Source organism: Monodon monoceros, unplaced genomic scaffold (assembly GCF_005190385.1).
Source record: "Monodon monoceros isolate NGI ecotype Baffin Bay Population unplaced genomic scaffold, NGI_Narwhal_1 Super_Scaffold_20, whole genome shotgun sequence".
In the NCBI taxonomy this organism is placed as follows: Eukaryota; Metazoa; Chordata; class Mammalia; order Artiodactyla; family Monodontidae; genus Monodon; species Monodon monoceros.
The window spans coordinates 47,035,654-47,053,703 of NW_021703777.1; the positions used below are offsets into that span (position 1 = coordinate 47,035,654).

An 18,050-nucleotide genomic window follows, 5' to 3' on the forward strand; every position below is an offset into this window, starting at 1 on the left:
TACAGCATGTAGGATCTTCCCGGACCAGGGCTCGAACCCGTGTCGCCTGCATTGGTAGTCGGATTCTTAACCAATGCGCCGCTGGGGAAGCCCTCCCATCAGAGATTTGCTCTGTGCTCTTTCCTTCCCTCCACTAGGAATATTAGTAAGAGAGGGTTAATGAAGGAAGCTAGTCCCTACTCTTTTCCCTTATGTAACCTATAAATAGATTGTAAAATAATATAATAACCATAATACACTGAATAATTTCTAATATGCCAGATTTTTGCCTTAGAGATATATATCATTGTGAATCATAAAAACTGTGCCAATCATTACCATCACATTTTATAGATGAGAAAACTGAGGCTCAGGGAGATGAGTAATTTGTGATCCAGGCATTCAGTGACAAAGTCCAATTTGAACAGACTAAAAAAACTCCAGAACCAATTGTACATAGTATACTACTCTGTGGTCCCACATGGAGGAGTGTTGACACTGATGGGAAACTATGACCATGTAGGAAGGGATGAAGCCACTGTGCCAGGTGTGTTAGGGAGGGATGTCTAGGGCCTGGCCGTACTACAACATTAAAATGATGCCACTTAAGTGCTTGCCTACTTAGTCTACAACTAGGGCCTGCACAAAAGCCCAGATTTTTTAAAAAATCAGAAGAATCTTTATCAGGTATGTATGAATATGGTCACAGGAAAAGGTCATAACAGAGAGCTGAAACTGATAGATATCACATAGATGATTATATTTGAGATTTACTAAACTTGTATCAATATTAAGCTGCCATTGAAAAAAGATAGCAAGTCAAACAGATTGAGGCTTACGTATAAAAAATGGGTACCTGAAGGACTGAAGAAGAAGGTATGATAAAATATGTAAGAAAAAAAAAGTCACTAATTATCCCCTTTCCCCAGAAAAACTAGGGTGTAAAGCAAAATCACCTGAATACAGCTTTTGAGCATTGATTTTTCACTGGTTTTCCATAGAGGCTAATTCAATAGTTTTAAGAACCTTTGAAAACCCTCTCTATATACTACTAATTTTTAGTAATCTACAATGCATAATGTTTATCATTACTATAAAAACATTATATTCACCATTCATATTTCTTTTTATTCATCTACTCTTATTGAATTAAATAATGTTACTGACTACTAGGAAATCTTCCTATGCTACTGAATACCTTAAAGTCATAATTTGGAGATTACATGCTGACCTTGAATGGATACATTCTAGAATTTTCCTTTCTGCCACCACATGTGTTTCTGTTTAGGTGTTGTGCCCCACAAATAACCACAAGCTTGTTTTGTCCTGTCCAGTGGAGGGGGAGGAGTGTCCCTGCTGGAGGCTGCTCTGTGTGAGAAGAGAAAACATTGATGCTTAAAGGCCTCCAAAGGCATCCACTTAAGCCTCATACCAGGTTCAGGAGGGCTGGTTATATCGGCTTAAAGCTGGCACAGGAAAGACACGATTCAAGCAATCCTTGGCTTGGGGATTCTGGGAATATAAGTTCTACCTTGTGACTCTGTTACAGATTTGACCCATTTATCTCTTAGTAACAGCTCAGTTTATAATCTAAAGCATTGAGACACACCTCAGTTACATGAATGAGGCCTCATGAAAGTCAATTCTCGCCTCCTACTCTTCCAAAGTTAGTGGTTGGAACCCAGATTGGCTTTCCCCCTTAGTGAATGAATTGAGAGTGAGAAAAAAGAAGGAGGAGGAAGAGAAGAAGGGAGAGAAAGAAGGAAGGAACGCAGGCAGTAAGGAGGGTAGGAAGAAAGAAAGGAAAGAGAACGTTGCTTGATCTTGAAGAGCAGTTTGCCTGGGTGAGTGCTAGAGAGAGGAAGGGGACGATCCCGGAGAGACGAGAGCTGAGGAAGGCCCGAAAATGAATTATTCCACCTCTTTCTTGCTGAAGATTGAACCTTCGGGGCCAGGAAATTTGGAAGACATATTCTCTGGAGTATTTATTTTACTTCTGGCAGTAAATAAAGCCCTTAGGGAAGGTTATTAATTTATCCAGCTTATTTAACATATTCAAGTACCCTATTTCATACTCCAGTGGCCTGAAACAGTTAATTTACCCTTTGAATGGCATGAATGGTGAACATTTACACCAAGTCTTGGCACTTTACAATATTCGACAAACATCTGGTATTTTTTGCTTAGGTTTGCTTTAGTTTTTATTAATATTTATGGAGAAGGAAAATAAAAATAATAATGTTCTGTTGAGGATACCAGGACAGTTGTTGGCTAGGGTGCCGTCTCAGAGTGAAAGATGCCTTCACCTAGGGCCCTGATCCTGAGGGAAGGAGACAATATCAGAAAGGAAAAGGGAAGGATGGAGATGGAAAGGAGGGAGATGATGTCAAATCCCCTTGGCTTCGTGTGCTCTTGCCCTTTTTATCTGGGGTGCAGTAACCGCCTATCTCACAACCTTGAATTCTCTAAACCTCATGTCTGTCTTCTCATAGATGCTTTCTGAGCTGTCATGTGGGTGCTAGAACGGGATTCTGGAAATTACCAACTGATTTTTATTCCTCTGGGTATATTGGTTGCCTGGTGTGCTAAAATAATGTGAATTGGTTTTGAAATGAAATGTCACTTGTTGAAGAAAAGCACATAATAATTTGTTAATTTAAACATTGGGGAGGAAGGGGAAGACATCTGAACTGCATTTCTTATGTAAATGAATGCTTATTGGACTTTCGGATGCTATAGAAATACAACTTCTGTACTGAGGAGGCATGATTACACATATTGATCACGCAAGAGGAATATAGATCAGTAAGAAAACTGCTGTACCCTTTAGTTATTTTGGAGACAAATCATGTAAGGTAAAACTGGATGCTGCTTTCTGTCTTTGAAAGCTGTGCGGATGCCTTTGTGTTCCAGGAAATGCTTGGTGCAGAGCCATCAGATTCCACGTCTCCTCAAAGAAGAGATGTGTTGAGGTAGAGATAGTGCTTGGGAAGCCCCAGGCAAAAAGGATTCTCCTTATTCTTATAGATCCAACAGGGTTGATGAATTAAATAAATAAATGAAAATACAATGGATAGACGAGTAAATGGAGAAATAAAAAATATAAGTGACATACTTAAAGTAGCTCTTGGTGAGCCCACACTCCCAGATATTCAACAAATTACGTATGGAAAAGAGAAGCTTGGAAATTGTCAAATGCCTGAGGTTAACCACAGTGAGTGTTGGCTCTGGTCCCTCCAGGACACCAGCAGTTGGCTGAAATAAGGGGAGCTGGAATTCCAGAGCAGTCCGGGTCTGCCGTTCTCGCTCAGTGGGCTCGGGGAGGGAGTTTAGAGCCGGCTTGCTCCACGGCGGCCCGCAGGCCCCGCACCTCGGGCCCCTCCACGTGCTCTCTCTCCGCTCCCTCCCCACCTCCTCGACTCCCCAAGGGGAGGGAAATGAACCTTCAGGTGCGACCCAGCAGGGGGCGTGGGTGAGCTGACCCGAGGGCAGCCCGCAAGTGTCCCGTTGTGTGGGTGTGGGGTAACTTGGGTGGGAACGGCGTGGAGGCCACCACGACGAAGTCCTGCGCCTCGTCGATGGGGTGTGTGCAGAAAGAGCGCGGATAAATAGGAGGCTCCCTCTTCCCGGCGACACTCGCGTAGCCGGTCGGCCGCCCGCCCGGGGTGTCCGCCCGCCCGGTAGCCGGGTGCCAGCCTGGGGAGTAGTTTTGCTTCCTGCTAGCTCCGGGATTCGTTTCCAGGCACCCCGTCGGGCGCCCGTGGCCCGGGAAGGGGGCGCAGGAGGAGGCGGGAGACTCGTCTCGGGGCTGCTAGGCCCGGCAGCGGGGTTGATGGCCCGGGCCGTCCCGGGCAGCGGCGCCAGCTCCCTGCCACTGCTCCTGGCCCTCGCCCTGGGTAAGTGGTCGCTGGAGACCCAGGAGGAAAGTCTAGGGTGGAGTCGCAGGGAGGGCGAGCCTTCCGCGCTGGCATTTGGACCCGAGGGGGCCCTGGGGTTGGCAGGGGCGGGTCGAAGAACTTGGACGACTGGGGTAGCACGAGGTTAAGAATCCGGCACTTGGGCACCTGGGGCTGCACCTGTTGCGGCGGCCCTGGGCGCAGGGGGCGGTCCGAGGGCGGAAGGGATCCCGTGGGCGGGCGCAGAGCGGAGGGCCTGGGCGCCGGTGCTCTTGGGCGTTGCGGCGCGGTGCCCGCGAGCGAGGAGGTGTGGCAGGTGGAGGATTTTGGGAAATCCACCAAAGTGGGAGCCTGGGAGACTAGACCGAAAAGACATCCCCTGGGAAGAAGAGGAGAGGGAACTCCTTGGCTTGAGATGCAGGCCTCCGGGAGTGCGGAGCAGGGTGGAGAGCAGTTTGCTTGGGCGCGTGCCAGAGGGAGGAAGGGGACGACCCCGGAGAGACGAGAGCTGAGGAAGGCCCGAAAATGAATTATTCCACCCCTTTCTTGCTGGCGAAGTTGGGAGGGGTAGGAGGAGGGAGAAAAGATTCAACTTTTGAGACCTGGATCTCCTGTTCCTGATAGGGAAACAAAAGGAAAGGGAGATGACATATTTTTACTGAGGGCAGTATTGATGAAACACATAGCTGCTTTACTTGGAGTATATTATTTCCTGTTTTAAGGAGAAGTTGCAGAGAGAAAACTTTTCTTCACTTCGAAGGTGAAACTTGGGTGGTTAGGTTAAGGACTACTGGGTGTGGTCGGTCACCTGGTGTGAGGGGACAGTGGCTAGTGGGAGAAGTGGTAGGATGCCTGGCCCTCCCGGAGGCTCTCCTCACCTCCTTGGGAGTCAGTGCTGGCAGAGAAAGAGCTGGAACTTCGGATGCTGGGGCAAGTTTATACTGCTGGAGGCAGCGTTCCCCTCACTCTCTAGTATGGGAAGGTAGCAGGTAGATACTTAAGTGGGAAAGTCCTACTACTGCAAGGCATCCCCTCTGCATCATGATCATTTATGCGGGGTGCAGGCAGAGGGAAGGGAAACTGGCAATATTTTGTAGTCCTAGCTGGGATGAGGGGTAGGGACATCTGGGCTTGGGGCATCAATGCGAGAGGAGGGGCGTCTCCACAGCTGAAGTGTCTATGTGATGAGGACACTACCTTCCAGCCTGGAAAGGGCCAGGCTTTCTCTTATGGAGGAAAAGAGGTGGGACCTAAATGGAAACCTCCATTTGGCTGTGTCCTTGGAATAAGAGAGGTGCCTGAAAGGTGTCACGACCTTGGTCAGAAGTGGATCAGACTTAGATCATGGTTAGAGAGAAAGGACTGATTTACAAACCCCGCAGAGGAAGAGGTCAGAAACAATTTGGAGTGAAGTGGAGCCTGAAGAAGGGCAATGGGCCTGAGAGTTAGGCCTAGAGACTGTGCTTTGCCAGCATCACTTGGATGAAGCTGGCATTCTCTTCCTCCATTTTATCTGGTCTGTCCTACTGTCAAAGTGTTTACTGAAAATCTGCTACAGTCAGCAAGATGCTAGAGTATATGGGAATGGGGGTGGGAGGAGGGCTCAAGAGAGTCCTAAGACATGCTTCTTGCCCTAAAAGATGTTATGTTGAAGTTGGGAATGCAGGACTAACAGATATGAAACAATGGGAGAAAAAGTCATGAAACCGGCGAAAGGAGAGCTCAACAGGGAGGAATGGAGCAGTGGGGAGATTGCATGGAGGACCTGAGTGGGTAGGATTGAAACTTGGCAGGATTTGAAATATCAGTAGTAGGGGAGAGAGGGGGACGAAAGGCGGTAAAAGCATTTAGTAAAGCGTTGGTGATGGGAATGAGATTAATTTCCTGGGGAGACAGGTAGTCAGCCTGCCAGCAAGTAGAACTGATGAGAGGCAGACAAATTATGAGGAGCCAAAAAAGCCAGATTAAAATATTTTGATATAAATCAATAAACAGTTAATCACACACCATCATAGGCCTTGAATACAGAGTGATATAATACAAGCAATGATTTAAGGAGATAAACCTGGCAGTGGGGTGCAGTCTGGGAGGAGGGGAGAGGGCCAGAGGACCTGATTGTCTCAGGTATAATCCAGGCACAAGCTAATACAGGACAAGATTAGGGTGATGTGCCAGCAGAATTGTTATGGTAGAAATGACTATTTCAGGTTGATGGACATTCTTCCCTATTTACCATCACACGGTACTTTATTTTTTTCCTCAAAACTTGTCAAAAGGCAGAAATGAAAAAAAAACAAAACAATTCTAATCCAGCGCTGTTGTAACTCAGGGTAACTTAAGTGTGCAACTGCCTTGTTGAATGTTTGGTTGAGGGAATTGAATTCAGTCTCTACACTCCCTAAGATGGTCCACTCCTTGCAAAATGCCAAAGGATGTAATTTGTTGACCTCAGTGTTTCCATTAAATGGTCCTATTTACTTTTAAGTCTCATTCCTAATTTAAGTCACATGTTATCTTATTTACTTCTTGAAAAGAATGTGAGCAATGGCTGTGTGATGTTCTAGGTGTGTGTGCGCGTGCGTGTGTATGTATGTCACAGTGAAAGTGCCTTGAGAGCTGGTACTGAGCAGACGTTGAGACCTGGTTCCAGCTTCTGCCATTCTGTGACTTGAGATGTCTGTAAGTTACAATTCTCTGGGCATTGTTTTTCTCATTTATAAAATAAACGAGTTGCTTTAGATGAGACTAAGGTGCTTACCAACTTGACAGTCTGCTGATCTTTAATGAACATTTCTACTGGGAATTTAAGAGAAAATTTTTTTACAGTAATATTTAACTTCCATTTACTTGTAATGGGTCTTTGTTTCCTGTAAACTTTACCTTAACAAAGAGAACCATGGATGCTTGCTTGTTTGATAAATATGGTAAAGGGGCAATAACTTTGTTTAAAGTTTTTTTTTTTAATCTTGAAGAAATTGGACTCCCTATTTATTCTGCTTTTAAATTTCTCCCTCTCATCCAATTGCTATAACAAACTAAAGCTAAAATCATAACTAGTGAAAAAGGGAAAAAAACGTTTCTTTTCAAAAAAATGAGTGAGTTTTAAGGTCAAAAATATGTTCCCCTCCTTATTAAAATCTAAGCCATTAATATATGTAAGTTGGTTTTTTAAGTTCTTCCTGAGAATATGAATGTATTCATGATGTAATATCTAGGTTTCAAGTTGTAAAGCAAGTAGGCGGCAGCAGGTAAAATTCTCATTGTACAAAGGAAGTAGCTGAAGCCCCACACAGTGAAGATTTTAAAATGTGCCTCTTCAGATATGCTTTTGGGCTTAGAAGAGCATTAGGAGTTTTTTTCCTCTTCAAAGATCCCAGGTTTCGCAGGCCACACTTGCATATTACCAAGTGTTACAAATCAAATTTTGCTATTGCTCCATTCTCAGTTGTTGTGTGGAAATTCCCAAATAATTCTGGAAGAAAGATCCCAATAATGCAGACAAGCTTTGTAGCGCCCACTGAAGGTGGCCCTGCTGAGGCTTGGCTTGCAAATATCTGTGCTGAGCTCAAAGGTGCCCAGGACAGAGAGTCCATGTGTCTGTCCACACCCCTGGCACTGCCCCATCTCTGTTGAGACTGCTCACCCCAGTACCCTGTGCTCCTGAAATCCATGGAGAGCCCAGTGGGAAAGCCTCATCTTGTTTTTTTCTCACCCTCTAATAGTAATCAACTCATGAATGTCACTAGGAGGCATGAATGTCACTAGGAGGCTGAGGGGACAGTCAGAGAAACAGCACCAGACTGTTGTCCGGGTCACTCTTCTAATCCATGAACCACGCTTGTCAACTTCTCCTCTAGAATTAGTGTCTTCCCAGGAGGGTCCAAATAAGCCAGAATCTGGGCTGCATGCAGTTTAGGCTTAAGCCATGATCCTGATACACTTCTAAAACTGCAGACGAACCCCTGGATCCACAAAGAATCCATATTCCAGTTGGTCAAGAGTCCGCCAAAGTAAAATTTAAGAGGAAGGTCATCTGATTAAAACGACTATGCTTTGTACTGCTAATGACTGCAGTTTGCCCAGCCATATCTGTGTCTTAAAAGAGGAATCTTGGTAGCCCAAATGAACCTATAATTGCTAGATTTTAAAGAAATGAGGAGATTTTTTAGATGGTTGGAGAGAGATTGGGTATTTAATCTTAATTTACATCAGTTAGGTAGTAACCTACTTCGATTATCAGCAAGATCAAGTCAAACAGCAAAGAAGAACTTTTATTCATTCTTTACATTTTTTTGAGGATAGGTAGTATATTATTTACTTGACCTGTAGACCAGAAACACTGATTCCGAAACAGTGACAAAATGTATAACAATGTTTGTGTTCAGCCTTCTTATTTCAAAGTGTCTCCGTTGGTTGTATAACAGGATGAGTTACTAATATAGCATTTCTCTCTTTGCAACACCATGGATTTACTCATTCCATTAGCCTTATGTTTGAGATGTTGAGATGTATAAAGAGTTCCTGGCACATGGTGGGAGCTGAAAACATATTAGTTAATTGAATGAGTGAATGCAAGTGACTGTTTGTGACAATGCCCAGGCATTAAAGGAACAGCAGGTTCAGTAAAGAAAACAGTTCTGTTTCTTGTTGGCAAAACATGCCCACTACTCAGAGATGATGTAGAAGGATGTGTTTCTTCATCTCTTCTTACTTGGGACTTGCTTCCCATCTTGATAGAGATCCTTTCACAGACGGACTTTTGTTTGGCAAGTAGTAAGTCTACTTCTGTTTCTCATGTTCGGTAATGCTACCTATCTCTCATATATTTGGTTCATATATTGGGTTCTCCCCCATATTTGAATGGGGGAGACAGTGGCAGATAGGACACTATAGTACAATGACATATCACTGTATTTAAGAGGAACCCAGTTCTCCTGACTTATTTTAAAAGCATTTAAGTTCATTCTAGCAGTCTCCTACCGTCTTTGCTTTCTCTGCTGCCTACCCATACATCTGTGGCACCCCAGGCACTGGCTATACCTCATGTTCTTGGACTCTTGGCTCTTCATTCCAGCCAGTAAACCTGCCTACTCATATCCCAGGCCCAGGCCGTCCCAGCTGGTAGTGAACAGTTGGCATTGATCAGACCAGGTGTTTTCCTTTGGTCTGTGCCTAGAATCACTTTGGCCATCCTACTCTGACCCTATCCTTAAATGAACCTGAACCTGTGGGTGACTCCTGCACTTTCCTGGACTGCTTGCAACACTGTGACACTTAGGGCACACTCCTTAGGGCAAATGGAGAGAGGTGACCTGGCTTTACATTCCCCCTGATTGGACCTGTAGGCCTATTCCTGAGGAGTAAAAAGAGCATATCCTGCATCAACGTGATGTTGTAGTCAAGAGTGTAGACTCTGAGCCAGACCATCTAGGCATGACTCCCCTGTTGCTGTGATTTACCAACTCCTCAATCTTGGACAAACCTCTTAAACCCTCTTGGCCTCAGTTTCTTCATCTGTAAAAGCTGACAGCAATAGAACCAAGACTATTATGTGGACTAAGTGAGTTACTACATAAAGCACTTAAACTGTGTCCGGAGCATAGTTAAGTTCTGGATTAACATGAGCTGTTATAATGGATAATTGGAAAGCACAGAAGAAATCATTAATTTAAAAAATTTGGATTTTTAAATTCTGGGTACTTCTGAAATGTAATCAGGGTCTACCAACTGGTGGAAAAACTTCCCCTTGCCTTTATTTCTCAAATTCCAGCTCCCACTAGTTATGAAATAGGCAATAGATAAAAATTCTCAAGAGTTCTCTTTTGGCTGGCTTTGATAGGAAGGAACAAATGTAAGAAATGCCACTGCAAAAGCAAAGTGCTTATCTGTTTCTAAAAAAAAAGTCTATAGATTCTTCTTCAACTGCCAATTTTGATCCTAGTTTTATGCAGCGAAAAGCTTTCCAGCACTTTCCTGACATTGATACCAAAACCCAACATCTTAAGGTGAATCAGATAAAAAGTGAGCCTTCACTAGCAGAGAAAAATGAAATATTTACAAGATAATTTTAATACTTTTAATCTCATCAAAATGGGGTTGTCTCATTTATTGGCGTTATGCAAATAATTGCCTTAACTAAAAAGAAATAAACCGTCATTTTGGAAGAATGAATGATGATGCAATGTCAAAGTTCATTTCTAAATGTCAGACAAATGGAAAATAAACAAGTTGTTTTAGAAAAGTTGTCTAATGACAAAATATATTTTTTTAGATTTTAAGGAGCAGACAGCCATGCATAAATATTCAGTTTTTCCATAATAATTGTCTTGTAACATTGAGAAAGTTACTTACTCTCCCTGTGCTGCATTTTCTTATGTATAGAATGATAATAGTGATAATAGTAGCTATCATCTAGGGACACAGGAGTGTTTTGAGGATAAAATGGGATAATGCAGGAAAAGATTTTAGTAGAATAGTTGGCTAGAAAATGCTCAATATTTATGACTATTCTTAACTTTGTGAATATGTAGATAACTTTTAAAGTATTTCATAGGTGTGTCTAAAAAGGAGAAATAGAATCATTGTGTTCATTTAAGCCAGCTGGAGTGTGTTTGTACTTTGATCAAAGGAAATTGCTGTAATATTCACCACTAGAAGCAAGCAAAGGAAAAAAAAAAAATAGAAATCTGCCCCCATCATAACCATGCTTTCAACAGTTCTTTAAACAGTTCCATTAGAATGTAAGTACCACGATGGCAGGGATTTTGGTCTGATTTGTTCACAGCTATATTCCCAGTGCCTAGAGGATTATTGTGCATAGTAGGTGCTCAATATATATTTGTTCAAAGAATAAATCTGGGGCTTCCCTGGTGGCGCAGTGGTTGAGAGTCCGCCTGCCGATGCAGGGGACACAGGTTCGTGCCCCGGTCCGGGAGGATCCCACATGCTGCGGAGCGGCTGGGCCCGTGAGCCATGGCCGCTGAGCCTGCGCGTCTGGAGTCTGTGCTCTGCAACGGGAGAGGTCACAACAGTGAGAGGCCCACGTACCTCAAAAAAAAAAAAAAAAAAAAAAAAGAATAAATCTGAATGCACACAGCCCAGGAAATTCTCCTAGACCTGTAGCTTCTCATAGCGCGTCGCAAAGATCTTGACGTAAACCTTGTAATTTCAGCATGTGCCCATGCGCATGCTTTCCTAGCTGCCACAATCAGAAACTAGAACTGTTTTCCAGCATCTGTTTATATTCCATCTTTAATGTCTTCGAATTTGCTAACAATGACTTATTTTAGACAGTTCCTCACTGAGATGGCGGCTGTACCTCCTATTCCGGAGTAGGCTGACCTGATAGAATGAGATTTGCTCATGACATTGAGATATTGACTACCACCATCGGCAAAACGGCAACTTATCCAAAAGCAAGAATTTATCCCGAACCACTGTGGCATAGTGTTGGGTCGGTTGTTGGGAAGTACAGTCTTTATTTCTAAAACAGGTAATAATGAGGAAGACATAGCTAAGTATTTGTACCATTTTAAAGTGTGTCTAATACTATTATAAAGTGTGTCTAATACTGTGTTTAGCATTAAGGAGAGCTGTCCAAGTCACTGTCTTTCCAAAAAGAGTTTGTATTATATTGGGTATAAATGTTCATCAGAAATGAAACACCGTATAGTAAGTAGTTCAATACTTAACGGAGTTTAAATTACCTAGTACAGACTAAACATCTCAGAGAAGGAGAATTTATTATGGGCTGAAGTGATTGTGAAAAAAATATCACCAAGGAAACAGGGAATTGAGTTAGCTTTTCCACGATGGTGGTAGAGGGAAAAAAATGGGAGAAAAATTAGAAGGTGGATAAATTAATTATTTTTCTTTTTTTGGTGAAGCAGGGAGTGAGCAGACTCAAAGCACAGAACAAAGAGTTGATTTTGTGTGGTACTGAGGGAAATATTGACTGGATAAGGACTTGTTTTTCAGGATGAGGACATTAGGCAGGATCCTGAAATTTTGAATTTTTAAATTTTTTTTTGCCGATGAGTGTCCTGGTTGTCATGCCTTTGGCTCTTCGCTCCTGAAGGGTTTGCTGGAGAAAACAACTCATCCCTGGCCACCAACACCCCTATCCCACAGGCAGTGTAACCTACACCCTCCCCCAGGATCCTGAATTCTTAATGCAGTGACGTCTTTGCAGGATTTCCTAGGAATTGGAGCTAGGAGGTTTTCTAATTTACATACATTTATGCTTTTAATTATATGTCAAGACCTTATTTTAAAATATTATATGGTCTCCTACCTGAGGAGCCTGTTTTAATTCTGTGGAAATGTCTAGACTCCATTTTTACTGGAGGCCCTATAGCTTGGTGAAGAGCTAAGTACAGATCAGAGGCTGACCTGAGTGGTTTGCTTCAAGGCTCCTAACCATGTACTGCTAGGTTTTCTGAGGCTGGACGTGGCTCATAACCAGGGGGTAGCCCCACACCCATCTTAGAGTAGCAGTGTCACCTGGAGAAAGAGACTTATACAAGAGGACAGATTCAGGGAACTGGCTCATGACCACATAACACTTAGAGAGAGAGGAAACTAAATGGGAATGAACTTTATTTTTCTCACAGAAGACCTCACTTTATTCTATGACAGCTCCATTCTCTACCATTAAGGGCATCATTTTGTCCCTAACTCATGTTAGAAGGACTCCTTCTCGGGAGTGCAATAATAATGGTTAATGGGTAGCTACTGTGATATTTTCAATAGGGGAATTATACAGGGAGTGCCGTGGTTTTAAGATTGGTTTTACCTAGCCCAGAAAGCCTGGACCAGGCAATGGAGAGAAAGGAATAAATTCAATAAATATTTCTAAGCAACAATTTATATGAGTGACTTGTCTAAGTAACAAAAAAAGTATTAAAGCTGTTTCCAACACTGTTAACCTGGGAGAGAACAAGAATTTATGGTGCCATATGTGAAAGAGAACTTCCTTTTTCTGGCAAGGATGTGAACTGCTTTTGAGACATTCAAAAGTCTTATGAGCATTTGGAAATATGGATGTTGACTTGAAATTAGAGCAGTGGACCCCAGGTCTGATTGTTTTTCCAAGAAAAGCAAAAAGTGCAGATTATTAGGCCTCTCCGCAGACCTACTAAAGTCTGGTTGACATGTCCCCATGAATCTAAATTTTTAAAGACTTTTCAGGAGAAGAAACGAATTTTCCTTATGGAATAACTACAAATAATAGAGGTGGATACCCCCCCCTCTAAGAGGTAGAGCTTAATTCCTTGACCTCGTTGAGTGTAGGCTGGATTTGTGACTTGCTTCCAGAGAATAGAGTATGAAAAGGAAAAAAAATAAATAACCTTTCAGTGTAAAAATCTGGTGAACACTACCTTAACCAAGTGGTCAGGGTAAATGTCATCAAAGATGCCAAATTCCTAAGAGTTTTGACACATAAAAAGGACATTAATGGAAAATTGATGAAGTCAGAATGTAGTCTTGAGTTTAGTCAATAGTAATTTACCAATGCTGGTTCTTAATTTTGATAAATGTACCACAGTAGTGAAAGATGATAATATTAGAGGAAATGAAAGTGGGTGAGGGGTGTACAGGAATGCTGTGTACTTTGCAACTTTTCTGTAAATCTCAAATTATTACAAAATAAAAAAAAATTACAAAAAAGACTCTAAAGGAAATTTTAATGGCCACCCAGTTTGGACAATCATCTGGTTAGAAAATAGGGCTGAAAATATAAATGAATCATTTAGCTGATTATAATTTCAGGCTCTAGCACAGTGCCTAGCACACAGTAAACCCTCAGTATATATTTGTTCCAACACTAAGTCTATGGGTATTTCGTGAGATCAAAGGGCATTATAAAAAAGAAGACCAAGGCAACATCATAGATAGAAAGTAGAATGGTGGTTGCCAGGGATTGGGGGAGCGGGAAATGGGGAGTTAGTGGGTATGGGGTCTCAGTTTTGTGAGATAAAAAGAATTCTGGAGATCAGGTGGTTATGGCTGTACAACAATATAAATGTACTTAATATCATTGAACGGTATATTTATAAATGGTTAAGATAGTAAGTTTTATGTTATATATATTTTACCACAATAAAAATGATCAGAAGAAAAAGAGGACTGAAAGTAGAGTGTTGATGGCACCCATATATGGTGTAGGTGTCAGAAAAGTAACTGGCAGAGCTGAGTGAAAAGGGAAGGATAAGTCAAGAAGCCAAGAGGAGGGTGATTTTTAGATGGAAGATTTGGGAAGATCAGCCATATCAAATACTGTGGAGATGGACGAGGCTGAGGCTCAGGAGGAGGTCACTGGTGAGTGAGCTCTGAGGAAATCATTGATGCTCTGGAAAGACAAGAGACAGGAGATTGATGGGGAAGCCAAAGACACACACACACACGCATAAACACACACACACACACACACACACACACACACATAACTGAAAGGATAGAAGGATAGAGGTCAGGGTGGTGGGTAGAAAAGAGAAAGTTTTGGTTATGAGAGTCAATTTCAAATCGTTGAAAAGTTGACCCAGCAAAGGTTTCCTCTGTGTAGTTCAGAGTGTACAACTTGGATTAATGAACTAACATTCCTGGAAGACAGCTCTCACATTAATTTAGGAAATTTTCTCCCAAGTAGAGCTCTGAAAAGATGGAATCAGCTGCCTTGGGATGCGGTGATCTTCCCATGCCTGGGCATGTCTGTGGTCTGGATTGCATTCACGGGAAGCTGTGTAGAGGTGATTCCTAGGTGAGGTAGGAGTTGGACCAAATGACCACCAAAGGTTCTTATGACTCCATGAATTATAGACGCTACTATAACGTTACTTCACTTTGGGGGTACTTTGGAGGTTGGTACTGTCAGCTGACTTCTCTGCAAGGAGAAGATGCAGGACGGATGGAGACCTGGGGAGCTAATGGTAAAGAATTTTGAAAAAGAAAATCACTTGAGTGACTTCACTCCCACCCGGCCCAAACTGTATTCCACCATGTCTTTTCCTGAATAGAAATATCAAGGTTAACATCACCAATAATGCCATGTAGATATCATGTACCCCTCATATGATGTGATGAGAGGACATCTTGGGACACAGTATCAATCCCTTGCCCCAGGCTCAGTTTTTGCCTTAAAGATGCTGCACTCTTTATATTTTACCAACTATTAAGATAATAGTTATGACCTGGGATCCTGTTGTGACGGGCAAAACCCCTAGCCTAACTATAATTGATTAATTATTTTGCAAAAATTTCAAATGTTATTATTTCAGGAGACAAATTTCTAACATTGCAAATTTCTAACATCCTATGATAGGAAACTTCTGTGAGAAGATTCTCTACTTGTTTTTAGATAAATGATAATTATCCTGTAATAGAGGGTAAGAAGAACAAAATGTGATTTAGATGCCAGGTGAAACGATACACTTCCCATTTGCCTTCGCAGAAGGGTAGCAAAAGAAATGCACGCCGTTCTTTCTTAACGATTTCTACCCAACAGCATTCACCACTATTAAATACTTCTTGATTTCTAGATTAGCCAGCTGCTTTATTCAGGATGTGGTGAACAGACACTGAAATTTCAACTGGAAACGTGGTGTGACTATTTCTTAATGAGTCATTTTCATAGGTCACACAAGAAAAATCAATTGAATTATTTCACAGTCACACCACACACATCAAGAAGGCCCTTGTTTCTTTTTTCTTTTTGACATCTTTATTGGAGTATAATTGCTTTACAATGGTGTGCTAGTTTCTGCTTTATAACAAAGTGAATCAGTTATACATATACATATGTTCCCATATCTCTTCCCTCTTGCGTCTCCCTCCCTCCCACCCTCCCTAATCCACCCCTCTAGGTGGTCACAAAGCACCGAGCTGATCTCCCAGGCCCTTGTTTCTTGATACTTCTCTGTATAATTCTTCACTCCAGCTGGACATCTTTACTCATTGTCCCCCAAAACACACTCAGCTCATTTCTACATCATTGCCTTCGGTCCAGTTTAGTTTCCAACTTCTTTTGTGAAAGTTTTCCCTATAATTTCTTCAGCTTGACATTGCCTCTTTTTGGAATTCTATTAGAATTTATTTTCTTTATACCTGGCAATTATACTGTCTGATATTGATTGATTGATGTTTCTGGTCTCTGCAAATGGTTTGATCAATAAAGATAATAATGGGTTAAAGTTAAGTTGGCTTGAGTTATCCTAACTCATTTTAAGGGCTTAAATTCTGGGGCTTTTTCAGGTTGGGAGAGCATCTACTCTGACACCCTGTGTTCTTTTCTTTACCATTATTAAAGTTTGATGAGTGTTTCCTCATGGGTCAGAGGCTGTGTTATCGCTGGATCCAGAAGCCAACTCCACTATTCCTCCTCACTTTGCACTCAGATAATCCTCCTTGATAACAAATTGTTCTTTTTCCATGGTTCCTTTTGCCTCCTCTCTTTGAACTATTATGGAAATTCAGTGATCCCAGAGCTTTTCATTTAAAGCGCTACAATGTCTGACTGTCTGGTCCGGCCTTATCATAAAGGGATAGAATTCAAAATGTCAAGTTTTGACAACTGATGGTTTCTAAGAAACTAGCTCTAGGTTGCTATAGGGTTCCCATTCAATTTAGTCATTGTTGTCACAGATTTAATAACGGTCATGGCAAAAATAAAATGGTGGATTTACTGGCAAAGGCATTATCGTGGTGTTGACAACTTTCAGATATATGAGTTAATTTATGTATGACAGGTTGTTAAATTACTTCCCTCTCTGGGCTTTAAAAATATAAGAGTGTGGAGTTCTTTTATGAGTTAAAAAATGTTATCCATCATTCTAAGCCCTTCTTAAATACCAAGATATTGTTTATACCATTTGGAATAGAATTTTTTTTGGAGGCGGAAGAAGGAGGTCATATTCTACTCTCCTGATTTTGAATGGACATAAACTATTTGTGAAGACTCTCTTATTTTTTCTCCACCCTTGTCTTGGCCTCCCCTCCTGGCTCTGAAAATCTGGAAACCTGTCTTTCAGTTTTGTAGAATAGGCAGTCCTCCAGGTGGTGTGATTTGAGAGACCTTAGAAAAATCCCTCCTTGTCCTGGAACAAGGCTCCCCCAAGGTGTCCTGATGCCCCAAATCCTCACTGTACTGGGACACAGAATCGTGCACTTCTTAAGGGCCTTTCAACTACCTCCCCTGTCCCTTGATCAGCTCTCCACTCATACCAGCTTGCCCCTCTTTTGGGACTTCGAGGCCATGTCCCAGGGCATGTGTTCTGGCCTCTCACTCACCAAGGGGCCAGAGATTGGGGGAGGCAGCACCCAGTGGGGAAAATTTTGTCCAAAAGAAAATGGGTGATGGAAGTGACTGGGGCAGGGAAATTCCTCCTTCATTCTTTCTTCTGTGAGCAGCTTCAAGACGCAGTTCCTTTCTGAACCTTTTACTTGGCCCTTGGATGAGTGAATGTGTCACTCATTTCGGTGTCTTTGTGGCTCACTCTGGAGCTGCACCCAGCATGATGGGTACACACATTGCATTGCTTTGCCTCCTTCTCTGCTTGCTTCCCTTTTTCTCATTCTCATGGCCCAGAGCTTGTACCTCCCCAATAAAGTGATAACCCCTTAATCTGTGTCTCAGGCTCTGCTTTCCAGAAGACCCAGGTTGAGGCACTTGATTCTAGAGTATTTCTGTTGAGTTAAGCAATTTCTCTCCTTGCAGGTCTTCTTTGAAAGTAAATACATTTAGAAAGGGAAATCTATGAAGAAATTATGTTCTATTAGGGGAAATGTTAAAGCAGTAGGAGGATACTGGTTTATAGGAGGGGAAAAGACAAAAACAAAAAAGACAGAAAAGGAGTTAAAAAAAGATGAAGGAGAACATCAATGTCAAACTTAATCTATTTCACACTTTTTTACTCAGCCACCCATAAGCTCAATGTTAAACAGCATTTCCACCACTTAATATATTTTTTCAACTCCATTTTAGACGTGTCCTCTTTTTGGACATAGAAAATACTTTTTGTGTATAGTATGCACACTCAAGATTCTGATTTTCTTTTTGACAATAAAGATACATTGGGAAATTCCCCAGATGCTTATAGTTTTTACTCCTAACGTTGATTTAAATTTTTAAATTTTGTTAACTTTATTTTTCAGAAATTAAAATTAGATTTCTAGTCAAAT

The 18,050-nt window shown here is 42.0% G+C and overlaps 1 protein-coding gene across 1 annotated transcript in view; it reads left to right on the plus strand.

Annotated features, from left to right (window-relative positions):
- The window catches only part of BTC (betacellulin), a 61,887-nt gene that overhangs the window by 18,906 nt on the left and 24,931 nt on the right, over window positions 1–18,050 (plus strand). The window contains exons 2-3 of the mRNA XM_029234693.1: window positions 3,220–3,428; window positions 3,722–3,875. Coding sequence (XP_029090526.1) covers window positions 3,220–3,428; window positions 3,722–3,875 — 363 coding nt within the window. The remainder of the gene's footprint in view (window positions 1–3,219; window positions 3,429–3,721; window positions 3,876–18,050) is intronic.